Genomic DNA, 14996 nt, shown 5'->3' with positions numbered 1-14996 from the left:
TCAAACTAAGTAAGATTTTAAATAAATAAATAAATAAATAAATAAATAAATAAATAAATAAATAAAATAAAAACAAAAACAGTTATCTTTTGGGTTTTACTACGTGGATGAGATTTTCCTCCTTCTTACTTTCTGTATTTGCCAGATTTTGTTAAAAGACTAGGCATTATTCTTAAATGGAAAAAAAGAAAAAGAAAAAAGAAAAAAAGCTTTATTATGAAAAGAAATCCTCCCTAAATTTCTAGGGCCTTGCTGATATGTTACTTCCTCCAGGAAGCCCCCGTGACCACCTTGCCCGCAGGCCCTCAGTTCGTTCTCTCTCTCTCTCTCTCTCTCTCTCTGACAGTCAGCTCATGAACACTTCTCAATGCCCTGCTCTGGGGCAGGCACTGTGCCAGATGCTGGGGGTGCAGAAGAAACACACGACCATCTTTCTGCCTCAGGGAGCTCTAGCCTGGGGAGATAGGCAAGAAACCGACGAGAAAGTAATCCTGGGGTGGGGAGTATTACAAAGAAATAGCTGTGCTGCCGGCTCTTCTGGAAATTTGCAAGCACCGGCGGCCCTGCGTGGCTGTCACTTTTCAGGTCAGTTACCTCCCAACCAGCCTGCAAATGGCGCACCAGCCTTTCCACCCGGTGGTTGCACCTTTCACCCCCCCACCGCGCACATGCGATGCCTGGGGCAGAGCCCTGCTCAGCAAAAAGGTCCTGAGTGTATGGTGGACCAGACGCGACCCCCTCGGACCTGGGGTGAGGGTGTCCGCAATGTCCTCCAGAAGCCCCCGGTTCACTTGGGAAGAAGCGTCTCGCCTCCCCGGCCCCTCAGCTTTAACCAGACCAGGACAGGGAGCCCTCGGCCCCGCGGGGGAACAGCCGAAGGGCTGCCTAGCCAGGGCCACGGCCACAGCGCTCCCGCTGAGGAGCCTTACTTGGGTTTCTTGACGTCGGTCATCTTGGTGTGCTCCCCAAACTCGCGCTTCAGGAACTCCTCCAGGGGCCCCGACTCGTAGGGCCGCGAGCCTCGGAACACCTCATCCTTCATGCGAAAGTACACGCTCCGCATGTAGGCCATGGACTTGCCTAGAACAAGATCGGGGAGACACGAGGGCCACGCCCTGACAGCCGCAGGACCACGGTGGCCGGCAGGGGATGGCAGGAGGGGACAGGACTGACTCAGGCACTACCCAGGCTTGGGCTCCTGGGCCTCTCCTGGGAAACTTCCCGCAGAGGCAGAAATCTCCTTCAGCAGCCCCGCGGCTCTGGGCCTAATTCTGTGTTCCCAACTTTGTATTATTTTCCTTAGAGAGGGCCCCGAGAGTGTAAGAGCTTGTAAATTGAATCTAGAACCACCTCATGTGGCTCAGAACAGAAGGGCCAGCCCTGTCCCGCGGGCCTCTGAGGACAGCCAGAAGGAGCAGGCCGCACCTGGGCTGTGCGCGCAGAGGGGGCTGCGGAGAGGAGGGGGTCTGCCCGTATGAGACTTCTCAAATCCCTCCCATAGCCCCTGGGAGTCTAAAGAAGGAAGTGACCCTTTCTGGAGGAGGCCAGAACCTCCGCCACGGACCTCCTGCCCCACCGAGCAGAGGCAGATCCGAGATAGCTTTGCTCTCATGGAAGGCAGAACTGGAGACCAGAGAGGGGATGTGGGCCCCCTGACGCTAGCAGTTCACTGACTGATAATCCTCCTCGTCCCGGGGAGCTCTGTCCCCCGTGGAGGGCAGGGCACCATGCCCCTAGCCTGCCTCCAAGCCCTTCTCTTTCAAGCCTCAGACCCCAACACCCTCACCCGCCCCACAAAGGGCTTACAGGCCTCCCCGTCCCCAGTGACTCTCTTTGCAAAGCTCTGAAAAGAAGCTGAGCCCAATTCGAGGGCAGATCCCAACCGCCCCCCCAACACCCTGCCCCCACCGCCCCCGGGGCCGCCCTCACTGTGCAGAATGGCCAAGGCCAGGATGCCTCCAGTGCTGGTCCCCGCCACCCAGTCAAAGAGATCCTTGGTGGCGACGCCCGAGGCCTTCTCGATGGCAATGAGGAGCTGGATGATGATGAGGCCCTTCACGCCCCCTCCGTCCAGGCAGAGCAGGTGGTCGTGGCTGTGGTGGGGACAGCAGCAGGAGAGAAGAGGGCCCATTAGAGCCCAGCTCCTTACGTGGGCCCGTGTCCCTGAGCATCTGTGACTGTGTGAGACAAGGCCCTGTGGAGCTCGTGCTACTGGGCTTTTAGGGGTGTGTGTGGGGGCGGGGGGCAGATAGGGGGAGCACAGTCAGTAAGGAAATAAACATATAGTATTTCAGGAGGGGGAAAGTGCAGGAACAATGAAGGGAGCGGCCAGGTGTCACCTCAGCAGACACCTGGGTCTGTCTCTCCCATTGGGTTTTGGTCGGGCCTAGATTCCCAGTCGGGGGCCTGACCGGAAGCAGGTGCCTGAGAAAAGTCTGTCTGAATTAAACGAGGCTGGGGGAAGGGCTCTCCTGCAGCCAGGAACGGTGGTGGAGAGGGAGGAGGGGGGCAGGGAGGAAGCACCATCTCTGTGCCAGGAGCTGTGAGGGGCTTTCACCCGCATGAATTCACTTAGATGTCCCACACCCCTCGGAGGCAGACGCTCCCTGCTACCCCTGTGCACGTCTGGGAAGGAGTGAAGCTCAGAGCTTAGGTGACCATCCAAAGTCACGAGATGGGGAAGCGATGTGGCCGGACCCAGACAGGGATGGGGGAAGGGGAGGGTCTGCTGACTCCTGAGTCACCTGCTGGGCAACACGACCCGACACGTCTCCCTCGGTCCTGCCGTGCCCAGCTCCCTGCCCTAAGGCTTCCACTGTCTGTGCTCAGACTAGGAAGCTTCCGTTTGGTCTCCTCATCCTTCCATCTCAGCGTAAATGTCACCGCCCGGAGAAGCCTGCTCTGATGCCATTAGCACCCTCTGGCTCAGCCGGCTCCTTCTCCACCCACTTTCTTGCTGTAGAGCCCTTCTCCCTCCCACAAGCAGGCGGTTTTCCCTCCGTTCACTTTCTCCCCCAGTGGATGGGACAGAAGCTTCCAAGGGCAGGGACTGCCCTGCTCCCCACAGTGCTGCCTTTCCAGTGCACTCGGGAGGCGTCCGATGGACTAGCTGGTGAACAAAGGAGGCCCGGGTGGCCCACCTCTAGGGTCCTTCTTCTGGACAAGCTGCCCAGCCCCGCAGCAAGCCCAGAGTGTGGCAGGGGATGCTGGGCCGTCACTGGAGGCCTGCAGGGCCCATGACCAGGGAGGCCAGAGCAAAAACGCAAGAGACCCTTCGGAGGATGTGGGGCTTACAATGGAGACGTCAGCCCACAGAAAGCAAGGCTGAGCTACGAGGCTCGCAGCCTTTCGTGGGAAGGTCCCCACGGGGGTGTCCTGATTGTCGCCTCAGTCCCACCTCCAGGGAGAGTACTCAGGCTGCTGCAAACCATCTGAGTCCTGCTGGAGAATCTGCCTCCTCTGGTCTTACTGGTCGGGACGTTACCCTCCTCAGCCCCTGTGCAGGTGTGTGTGTGTGTGTGTGTGTGTGTGTGTGTGTGTGTGCGCGCACATGTGCGCGCACATGCAGGAAGTTCAGTGGGAGCAGAGAACTACAATGCTGATGCAGCAGGTGCACCCCCACGGGGCATGTTACAGGGTGGCCTTGGAAATAAGTAGGACTTACCAAGGGGAAGCCAACCCTTCAGGCAAGGGGAGGCAGAACCACTTGCCACTGCCTGGCCCTAGGAGCAGGGGCTGTGTCTGTGGACTGAGAGCTTGCCCTGCGGGGGCCAGCACTACTGAGGCAGCCGGGAGAGTGCCTGCGGCAGCAGAAAGGGCAGGAACTCAGGAGACGGGGGACTAGAGTCTTGCTCCGACACTCATGGTGTGAGCTTGAGCAAGGCACTTCGCCTCCCGGGGACTCAGGTTCTGTCTGCACGAAACAAGGATCCTAATCCCTCCCTAGGAAAGCTGTTAGGGACGTGGGACAGTCGCAAACGGAGAACAAGAAAGCAACTCTATCACGGAAAGGAAGACAGAGCGCAGTCGAGCGCACGCACGTTTGTGCCGGGAACTTGCCGTGCTGGCAGGCACCGCTTCTGAGGCCCCAGGGACCGCCCTCAAGGACAAAGGCCTCTGCTCTTTGTGCCCATCACGCAGGCCTGCCTCCAAGAACGGGCCTGGACGTACAGCAGGTGCTCGGGAAGTCCGCCCGGCCCACCAGCTCTGTGGAGGGAAGCAGGGCAGGGGCCAGGATGGAGCCAGAGGCAAGGAGGCTCAGCATCGCAGTGGGGATCTGGGTGACCTTCCCCAACAAACCAACACAAGGTCAGGAGGGACGGGACAGGCTTGCAGCCAGCTCTATCGTATAACCCACAGCCCGCACGGTCCCTGATGAGAGAGCAGACCCAGGCTCTCCGAACACCCAGTTGTAGTTGGCTGTGAACTACAGAGGACACAAGCCACCTCACAGGGCTGTGGTATGCGCTAGACAACAGCCCCGAGCCTGCCGGAGGGCACCAAACAGAGGCCTGGTGCATGCGGTCCCCCTCCCTCCCTCCCCCACTTACGTCCGCTTCTCGTCCCTCATGGAGCTCAGGATGAACGCCGGCTTCCGGGCCCGGGAGATATGCATGATGTCCTGCAGTTCTGCGAGGCACAGGGCAGAGTGGGCTGGGGCCACGCAGGTGCCAAGCCCCGCCCCCCCCCAATCCCACGGGCCCTGAGCAAATCTGGAGCTGAGCCCTCACCCTGCTGGCCCTAGGGGGCGCACCTTGCCCCCTGCCACCAGGAAGGGCCCTTTGTCCCAAGACACAGCTGGGCCAGAGGCCACGGGCCCCTTGGGGTGAAACGGGCTGTGGCCCCCTGCCCTGGGAAGCATCCCTCACCCCCGCCCGGCCACCTCCCAGACTCTCCGCGGTGCCTTCCTCCCAAAGCCCCAGAGCACAAGCACCCCTTCCGTGGCTGGTGTTTCCAGCTCACAGAGCACTTTCTCATGCATCGGGCAAGTGGAGTTGCTGACAGCCACCGTCACCAGAATCCTTATTTCCAATTTACAGATGAGGCTCAAAGAGGCTACATAAACTCGTCCAAGGTCATTTAGCCAAAAGGAGTGAGTCAGGACACTGCTTTCAGTTTAAACCCATGAGCCAAGGGAGATAACCGACCACTCTTCAGAGGCTGCTCGTCCTGATCCCAGGTCTGGAACTTTCCTCAGCGGCCTCTCAGACCAGCCGCACCTACCCCTCTGCCCATGTTCTCCTCTGGGCCCGAGCCCGCCTCCCGGATGGACTGGCTGCCCTCCTGGCCAGCAGCCCTGCCCCAGGGGCCTGGCCCAGCACCGCCATGCCATCGGATTCTGACTGCCCTCCCCACCACTGTGCAGAGTCTAGAAGCAGCAAAGCAGGAAGGCAGGCTGCAAGGCAGTGTATGTACCCTCACCAGAGCGGGTGGCCAGAGGGTGGGCGAATCAAGCGGAGACCGGCCAGGAGAGGCAGTGGCCAGAGTGCCAGGGGGAGGGTGGCAAGAATGGCTCATGTGTTCGGGCAGGCAGCTGAGAAGAGGCCACTAGAGCTACAGCTAACTCGGGGCTGGGCAGGCTCTGCAGCCCCTCCAGGCCCAGGGCATTACCCATCGGACGCTGCGCCCCAGGCCCACCATCCAGCCTGGCGTGGGTGACTGCCTGCCTGTAAAATTGAGAGATAAAGATGGGGTTGGGAGGGGGGGCAGGTCCTAGACGGGGACGGGCAGGGGAGCGGAGAGGAGGAGCCAGAAGGACAAACTGTGGCCGCGGGCTCTGCTCTCCTGACTCCTGGCTAGGCTGGGCCATCCAGGCTACAGGCGCTGGTGTCTGCTTCCACAGAAGCGGGGAGAAAGGCCAGCTTGCCGAGGACTGGTTGCCGACAGCCCTATCCAGGGGACCCGGCTCTCACACAGTCTAGGCCGTGGCTGGGTCAGCCCACAGAAAGCCCAGAGACGGGACCCCATCTCCTTGGGGGCCATCTCCACGGGCACCAAGGTCACCTAGGGGCAGATGCAGGTTGCCTGGCCCTGTTCAAAAGCCTGTAGGTCACCAAAGGGCCAGCAGGGGACAGACACACGGGCCCCAGGCCTGACAGAGATACAGCAGCATGGCAGACACACTCCTCATTGAAGCCAGAGGGCCAGGGGTGCCGGACCCCAACAGCACTCCTCACCGCCCACCCTGAGCTCCCAGGGCACAAGAGGCCGAGACAGTCCTCACCCCAAAGGTGCCACGGGGACGCCCAGACCGGAGACCATGTTCAGGACATCGTCTCAGGAGAAATGGACTGCGGGCCATTAGCCAGGGGCCCCCCTCCCCCCAGGCCTCTGGGCTCCATGGGTGCTGGCTGCCTCCAGAGGCTGACGAATCCTGCCCCAACCTTCCTCGTTCCTTTCAACAACTTCTACCCTGGGCCCCGTTTCCTTCGGATCAGGACTGCTCCGATCCCAGTGCCTGGGGACCAGCTGGAGAGGAGGGAGTGTGGCAGGAAAGAGGCCTACCTAGGTTGTTTAAGCTGATCGGTGGGGGCTGAGATCTTTCCTGGGAGAACAAGAAGTGATGTGTCGCAGTGGAGCACTGCTCCGAGGGGGCCCCTTGGGTGAGTGGGAGGCGGTGGTCGGCCCCTACGTTTTTCAGCAGAGTTAAGAGCGTCTTCCTGGTGACAACTAGTAAGGTTTGGGGGAGGGGAGATCGCACAGGATCACAAATGATGTCAACAAGCAAGTGAGAGGCCCCTCCTTTCCACACACGGTCCCCTCTCTCATCTACCAGGCGGCCTGGGTATGTGGGGGAACCGGGCGCCCGGGAGGCCTGACCCCACCCTGACAGGGCGTGCTGACTCCAGTCGCCTGTAGCCCAATAGCTTCCTGGGGCCCAGGGCAGGTGCTGAGGTCGACCACAGAATCTGGAAAGGGGTTGAGGTTACCCGGTCCGCGTATTTGGGGTCCCCCTCTTTCCCTTCACTTCTGGTCAAGAAAACAGGACTCCCCCCTCCATACACACATCTCTACAAACTACCGTGAACAGTCAGAAATCAAAAATTTAAAAACAGTAAAAAACAAAACAAAACAAAAAACCACGACAATGGGGCGCCTGGGTGGCTCAGTCAGTTAAGAGTCCAGCTCGTGATTTGGGCCCACGTCATGATCTTGTGGTTTGTGGGATCGCGCCCCGTGTCAGGGCTGCACGTACGGCAATTCTCAAAACTGCCGAATGCCGAGTCCCTCCCAGGGCTCGAAAGGGACGAGCCAGTCCGTGGGCATTTACCCTCTTCTAACAGACAGGGTAACTGAAAAGGATGTTTTTAGGAAGTAGCACACACACAAGTGCGCACACACAGTCACCTGCGCGCCCACAGCAGCCTCCACAGCTCCCTGAAACCCCCCGAGGGGGCCCGGGCTTCTGCTGAGGATGATCTTTCTCCAGCCCTGATGCCAGGGCTCACCAAGCGAGCATGCAGTGTGTGCCTCAAGCCCGCGTGCACACACACTCGTGTAGCGGGCATGCATCCACCCACCATTCTTCCTGCCAGTGGCTCCATCCGGGAATTACTTACTGCCTCCCCCACCTGCCTCCCCCCGAGTCCTGGCACCCGGAGGTGGGATGAGGGTGGCACAGAAGAGGACACTGGCTTGGCAAGCCCCTTGGAGGGTCCCACCTACTGGGTATGGCCCTTGTGCTCGGGCACAGGAAGCTTCCCCTCTCTGCCTCCCAGGTGCTCCTGGAAACCCCACGCAGGGAGCAAGTGGGGTGGGTACGGACAGGATGCTGGTGCCGGGCTGCTGGGACCACCCCTCCTCCCCAGTGCATGCATCACCACCACCACCCCTGCCCAACTCTGGGACCGGAGTGCAGGGCACTTACGTTTGCTGATCTTGGAAGCTATGAAAGCAGGAGTCTCTCCGAGGTCATTTGGGGTATCCACCTCTGCCCCAAACACAATGAGGGCCTTGATCATCTCCACGTTGTCTTTCTGTTGGGGATGAAGTGAGGGGAAAATCCAACGGCTCAGGGAAAGGAAGAGAAAAAGGACGCCAGCCGCTTCCGCTCTGCCTACCGACTCGGCGGGCCTCTCACGGCACGGCAGAAGGTGCTAGAACCCTTCAGGTCCCCCACCTGTTTAATAACCCAGGCAGAAGCTGGAAGTGACTCACCCCAGGTGCCAGCCCCACCAGCTCCTGGAAGGAAGCAGTGCATCTATGACCCCCGCCCCAGGGGCCACGGGGCCACCGAAGGGTCAGCTGCTGATCACTTCCAGAAGCAGCAGCAAAGGGTGAGCGGGGAAAGGGAAGGCTGTCTTGTCCATCAGGTCTAGGGTGCCACTTCTGAGGAGGTAACTGGGCACACATCCTCCCTGACGGCAACCTCCAAGGGCAGCTTGCCTCCAAAGCGCATTGTGCATTTAACATCGGAGGCTGGGCGGGGCAGGGTGGGGCGTGCTTTCCCAGAACAAGCCAATCAACTGGCTGCCTGGAGACCGCGCTCTGGTCTTATCACCTCCCTCTTCCTGGGGCCTGATCTCCTGGCCTGGAGAATGAAGACTTGTGTCCAGAATGCAGTTTTCCAAATAGTGGTTCATGTACATTAGGATTTATATGGGCACTGGTGATTATGCATGCTTGAGTCATTAGTTATGCATTTCTGTTTTGGTTTCCTTCTTTTCGTGTCACTGGTTTACCCCTTACGGTGGCGACAGAACATCTCCTTTGAAATAAATTTAAGTAAGATTTAAAAGCAGGCCAACTTAGGGGCGCCTGGGCGGCTCAGCGGGTTAAGCAGCCGACTCTTGATTTCAGCTCAGGTCATGGTCTCACGGTTTGTGAGATCGAGCCCAGCATTGGGCTCTGCACCGACAGCGTGAAGCCTGCTCGGGATTCTCTCCCTCTTTCTCTCTGCCCCTTCCTGGCTGGTGCACACACGTGCTCTCACTCTCTCTAAAAATAAATAAATAACAACTTTATAAAAATAAGTTAATAAAAGCAAACCAACTTAAAGAAATGATTAAGCACTAATTGTGCAAGTGACACATCAACGTGCCAAAAAATGTGAGGCCGGTCTGCAAGTTCCTGAGGTATGGGAACCAGTGAATGTCAGCAGTCCTCAAAGTGACACATGTGCCCCCCCCCGCCCCCCACCGAACGTGTGAGACCCTCTAGAGGGTTTTGTGAGGTTCACACTGTTTTCACAGGGGCCTCTGGCTGGCTCAGTTGGAAGAGTGTGCAGCTCTTGATCTTGGGGTTGTGAGTTTGAGCCCCAAGTTGGGCGTAGAGATTACTAAAAATAAATTAAAAAAAAAAACCTGCTTTCATAAGACTATCAAGATGGTGTTTGCTTCTTGCATTGTGTTGACTTTAGCACTGATGGCATAAAAACAATGATGGATAAAGCTCCTAGTGCCATAGCAAGACGGTGACACCGTTGTGGTGTTCTTCTCTGCCACTCACTAGCAGTAAAAAATCAACCAATTAACAGGCGCCTGGGTGGCTCAATAGGTTAAGCATCTCAGGTCACGATCTCATGGTCCCTGAGTTCGAGCCCCGCGTTGGGCTCTGTGCTGACAGCTCAGAACCTGGAGACTGCTTTGGATTCTGTATCTCCATTTCTCTGTGCCCCTCCCCTGCTTGCACTCTGTCTCTCTCTCTCTCTCAAAAATAAATAAAGACATTTTAAAAAATCAGCCAATTAATTAAAAAGCCAGTGTCACTTTGGAATGCCCTTCATGAAGCAGTAAGAATGAATTTTATTACGATTTGACATTGTGTCCTTGTGTTGTAAGATAGAGAGAAAGCCTGGGCATTTCTGTGGCATACCAGAGTACAACTGTTATCTTGAGGAAAAGCACGTCGGCAATTTGCTGGAGTTGTGAGCAGAAGCACACGTTTTTTCCCCCGGGAACACCATTTTCATTTGAGACCATGACTGACAAACTATGATTGTTCAGCCTTGGGTATCCAGAAGACGTGTTCTCAAAAATGAACGCAGTGAGCCTGGCACTTCAAGAAAAACATCTGACGATATTTTGTGCCAACGACAAAATTCAAGCTTGCAAACAAAAATGGCAATTCCAGAAAACTTGTATATGCCACAAGTGGGCTTGACAGCTTTGACGGCTTCCCCAAACTGAAAGGTTTTTCTGATGAGATCAGTGGGGATATTTACAAATGTGGGGTTTTGCTAGCGTCTGATGAAATGGGTCGCCGTTTCTACGCATACATGGTGAACCGGTATTTTCCAAGGAAATTACGCATGGGTAAGAGATCCATGCCAAGTGCAAGAGATACCAGTGGAATAAAGTGTTTAATGTAACAAAGTGTGAAAAGCTCCTGGAGATGGCTGCTCTGCCCACTGCAACTGACTTGTCAGAAACTACCCTTGTCCAGTTTTGGTGCAACATCAAAGAATATCCATGACTCTCTGAAAAGGTGCAACTGTGTATCTTTTCCAACATAGCATTGGGAGGCCAGATTTTCTTCTTATCCCCCAACATATATTCAACAACATATTGCAAGAGAATAAATGTAGCAGAAGATAGGAGGCTCAGTATGTCTTCTCTGAGGCCAGGCAATAAAAAGATTCACAAAGATTTAAAAGGATGCCAACTCTTCTGGATTGTTTTTTGTTTTGGAAAATAAAGTTGTTTTGCATAAAAATGTTATTTAATTTGGCTAGCTTGTGATTGGTGAATTGTTATTTTTAAATGAATCGATATTTTGAGGGGGACCTGGGTGGCTCAGTCCGGTAAGCGTCTGACTTCGGCTCAGGTCATGATCTCACAGTTCGTGAGTTCGAACCCTGTGTTGGGCCCTGTGCTGACAGCTCAGAGCCTGGAGCCTACTTGGGATTCTGTGCCTCCCCCTCTTTCTCTGTCCTTCTCCCACTCATGCTCTGTCCCTCTCTCAAAAATAAACATTAAAAAAATTTTTTTAGTAAGTGAATTAATATTTTGAAAATGTCTTATGTTTAAACTCCAATCTAATAAATATAGATAGATAAAATCCATATAAACAAAAAAATCTTTGGGCTCTTCAATAATTAATTTTTAACACTATAAAGGGACCACATAGACCCAAAATTTTGAGAACTGATGGACTAGATCATTCTAATGGCTCATTCAGTGCTGAAAATGGCCATGGTTTCATTTACAGTTTCCACCTCCCAGGGTAACAGTGTCTCCACCACAGTGATGGCCTTTGCTATAAAACAGGATGTCTTTGAGTTTGCCCTAAATCTACATCTTTAAAATTTTTTTTTAACATTTACTTATTTTTGAGAGACTGAGAGAGACAGAGCATGAGCAGGGGAGGGGCAGAGAGACAGGGAGACACAGAATCCGAAGCAGGCTCCAGGCTCTGAGCTGTCAGCACGGAGCCCGACGCAGGGCTCGAACCCACGAACCGTGAGATCATGACCTGAGCCGAAGTCGGATGCTTTACCAACTGAGCCACCCAGGTGCCCCAAATCTACTTTTAGAGTCCCAGATGCCTCTCCAACTCCATCACTTGGAAATCTGTTGAACATACTTATGTATACACGGTATTGGTACAGAATGGGAATACACACACATCCGTAACGTAGTAAGAGTCCCTTCCCTGATTTCCTTATGTTCATACTCCAGTTGTCTATCCAGACTGGAGGGGGGAACTCTGCTCTATAATAAACCAAAAGCCGCGGCCAACACCTACCATGGGCCACGGAGATGTACAAGCAGACCCTGCCTCCCAGGAGCTTACAGCCCCCCCCCAAGGAGATAGAAACAGTATGCAGACGGGTATTTTTCCCTGATGCAGCAGAGGAGAAGTGACATCTGAGGGTTGCCCACTGGTGCTAGGTACCACATGTGTCGTCTGGACATTCCTCCTGGGGTTACCGAGCATCCACCGCTCACTCCGCAGCCAGTACCGACACCCCGGTTTCCGGATGAGGAAATCGAGGCTGACAGACATGACGTGACTTGCCCAAGGCCACGGCGGGTAGCCAGAGCCATCGCACCATGCACTCGTCACATGGGGGACGCGGGAGCCAGAGGGACAGGGGCATAGAGGAAGGAGACGACACTCTGGGCTGAAAGGGGGACACGGAAGGTTCCTAAGGGGGAAGGCAGGTCTGAATGGAGTGTAGGCAGGTAAGAAGATTCTGAGGGGCGGGGAAAGGAAGAGGGTGTCAAGGGAGGGAGCAACGGGTAGCCCCCCACCCACCCCTGCAGGCTCACCGACATGGCCAAGTGCAGCGGCGTGTTGCCGTGCTCTCCGCGGGCGTTGGCGTTGGCCCCGTAGGTCAGCAAGGCCATGACACAGTCCAAGCGGTTGCGCATGACGGCCACATGCAGGGCTGTGTTCCCCGAGCTGCTGGTGCCGTTCACGTCGCAGCCCCGCTTCAGCAGCATGCGGGCCATCTGCGGGAGAAAGGGTCCGCGCCCAAGGAGGCGGTCACTAAGGGCAGCAGGGGCCGGCGACACGTGGGGGCTGCCACTGCCGCCCTGAGCGGCCATCAGGTATCGGGCCTCCGGAAAGCACTAGCAACAAGAACTCAGGTGGCAGGCCCCAGTTCTGGGGGTGGCCCTACATCTTGGCTCCCACATCATCAGCAGGACGCTAGAGGACAAAGAGCTGATTTGTGCTGGCTGATTTAAGGAGCTCCCGGTCCTTTCCTGGAACTAACAGGACCCCACACATCTCAGCAAAGTCCCACAACTTGCCCTGCTCCCTGTGACCTTCCCTGGGATCCTGCCAAAGTCTGGCCACTCCCTGGGCCTTGGCGACACCCGCCCCTGCACGCCCCACAGCCCTGGGGAGCCTGGGACACGGGGAGGGGCGTGGCCTTGGGAGCCTGGGACCTGGGGAGGGGTGTGGCCTTTGGAGCTGGACAGTCCTGAGCCCACAGCTCAGCCTTACTTCCTCCCAGCCCTGGGAGCTTGGGTAGGCCGTCACACCCTCTGGACCTCAGTTTTCTGTGGCAATAGAAATGCAAGTCCCTACCTCACAGAGGGGTGACAACGAATGACAACTCGTACACTCGAACACGAAAGGCCGGACTTGGCCTCTAGCTCAGGGCAGGAAGGAGGTACCCTGCAGAAGTTGGCAATCTCCTCCCTCCTGGCCCGTCACAACGGACCACAATCTCTGGGGCATCCAGGGCCCTGTTGAGCTGTGTTTCCTGGAGGTGAGGGACCAGAGGCCTCCACCCTCCCAGGGGCATGGAGCTTGGCTTAGGGGCGGCCCGTGGAATCACTGCGCCACCAGGCTCTCTGTGGGCACAGCCAGTACCAGCACCAACTTCTGTTTGGCACTTTATGAAGCCTTTTCTCACACGTCACCTCGCTGATTTCATGCCTCCAAAGCCAGGCCATAGGACCCCCAATTCATACACAAAGAACCCACAGACAGGGCCCTGAGCCTGCGAGCAGCAAAGCCTGCGGGACCACTATGAGATCAACCCCCCAGAATCATCTCAGGGACCTCCTTCCCGCAGGCAGCTGAGGAACATGGGGCCCTGGGACCCTGCCCCCTGCCCCCTCCCCCCCACCACTCACCCTCAGACTCTGCCTACCTCTGCGTTCTTGGCCCAGTGGAGGGGGCTGGCTCCATAGCGAGGGTCTTTGCTGTGGATCTGGCTGCTGTCCATGCTGATGATCATTTCAGCACACCTAGGGGGAAAAGGAGCCAAGGGGCAGTATAGAAGGCCATGGGACGGTGGGAGGTGGCCCGGGGATGGTGGGAGGTGCCCTGGGGATGGCTGGAAAAGGCCACGACTTGGGGGTTCAACCACTGGGGAAGAAGAGTTTCTGCAAATAAAGTTGCAACAAAACCAACCAGCACGTGTACTGTGGTATGTCCAGGGTATCCTGAGCCCCTATACACAGCTCCAGCCCCCGCCTCCAGGAAGCCTTCCCTGATAGCAGCAATCGGCCATGATCACTCTCACTGGTGCTGGCTTTAGGGTCAAGCCCCAGCCTCCTCCCTGGTGATCTCTGGAAAGTGGCTGAGGCCGTCTGCAACACGGGCGCGGTCCTAGCCGGACCCGTGGGGGTTGAGGGAGAGAAGACATTTCATTTCTGCACCTGGCACGCGGTCGCCCTCCATCCCCTGGCCCTCCCTCCGCTCCTGCTGTTTCGCGCAGTGACCTGCGTCCTGCGGGAAGCATAGGCACAGCAATTAAGGCTGCAGCGACTCCCCACTCCCGGGTGTACAGCCAAAGGAACGGAAAGCAGGGACTCAGACAGATATTCGTTCCCCCACATTCCTAGCAACACTGGCCAAAAGGGGAGACAACCCAAGTGCCCGTCAACAGATGGAGGGGAAAACAAAATGTGGTCCGTCCGTATATTACTCTGCCTTAAAAGGGCAGGGAATTCTGATACATGCTACAACACTAACGACCCTTGAAGACAGCTGGCAAAGTGAAAAGTCGAGTCCCTGGCCCCAACCTGGCTCTGTGAAGGTCAGCCGAGTTGACGCTAACAGCGGAGGGGCTCCCAGATGGGAGCGGGGACGGAACCCCTCTCTGCGGCCCTGACACCTGTGATCGCTGCCACCAGCTGCCGCGCGGTGGCAGAGGGATGGCCCCGCCGGGGCCCTGGGAGGACGCGGCTGTGGCAGGAGTCGGGCACGCCCGAGGTGTGAGGCCCCCTGCGTCGTCTAATGTGCGACGACCCTTTGCGATCTCTGCCAGCCCCACAGGGGAGGCCTGGCAGGGGAGAGAGGAATGCGGCTAGGGGTGTCCAAGGAAGGCACAACGTGGGCAATTCCAGGCCCCTGGACAGCAAGGCTTGGGGAGGCTGAGCTGAGCAAGAGGGAGGCCGCCATGCTACGTCTCAGCTATGACACGGCATCACCCACCACCTGTGCCCGTTCCAGATGCAACCTGCCCCCGGGGAACCTGACCCCTGGGGGTGAGGTGTCAGTACTGTCTCCAACCGTTTGGTCAGGTCGTTCTGGAAGTTCTCCATCTTGGCTGTGCCGGGGAGGACATGGCAAGGGGGGCTGGCCCAAGCTTG

General features: G+C 56.8%; 1 protein-coding gene across 8 annotated transcripts in view; it reads right to left on the bottom strand.

Annotated features, from left to right (window-relative positions):
- The window catches only part of PLA2G6 (phospholipase A2 group VI), a 59973-nt gene that overhangs the window by 13257 nt on the left and 31720 nt on the right, over positions 1–14996 (bottom strand). For 7 of the 8 annotated variants that reach the window (XM_086712282.1, XM_086712287.1, XM_086712285.1 and 4 more), the window contains exons 6-12: positions 13550–13646; positions 12213–12395; positions 7868–7976; positions 6505–6669; positions 4551–4629; positions 1930–2093; positions 930–1080 (exon numbers count right to left, since the gene is read on the bottom strand). In XM_086712282.1, the coding sequence (XP_086568408.1) occupies positions 930–1080; positions 1930–2093; positions 4551–4629; positions 6505–6669; positions 7868–7976; positions 12213–12395; positions 13550–13646 (948 nt within the window). The remainder of the gene's footprint in view (positions 1–929; positions 1081–1929; positions 2094–4550; positions 4630–6504; positions 6670–7867; positions 7977–12212; positions 12396–13549; positions 13647–14996) is intronic. The other variant, XM_086712286.1, reaches the window with a different exon arrangement.

This window comes from Puma concolor, chromosome B4, assembly GCF_028749965.1.
Source record: "Puma concolor isolate L17-30 chromosome B4, mPumCon1.1.hap2, whole genome shotgun sequence".
In the NCBI taxonomy this organism is placed as follows: Eukaryota; Metazoa; Chordata; class Mammalia; order Carnivora; family Felidae; genus Puma; species Puma concolor.
Note: the sequence above shows the minus strand (reverse complement) of the source record. Positions and strands in the feature narration are given on the sequence as shown.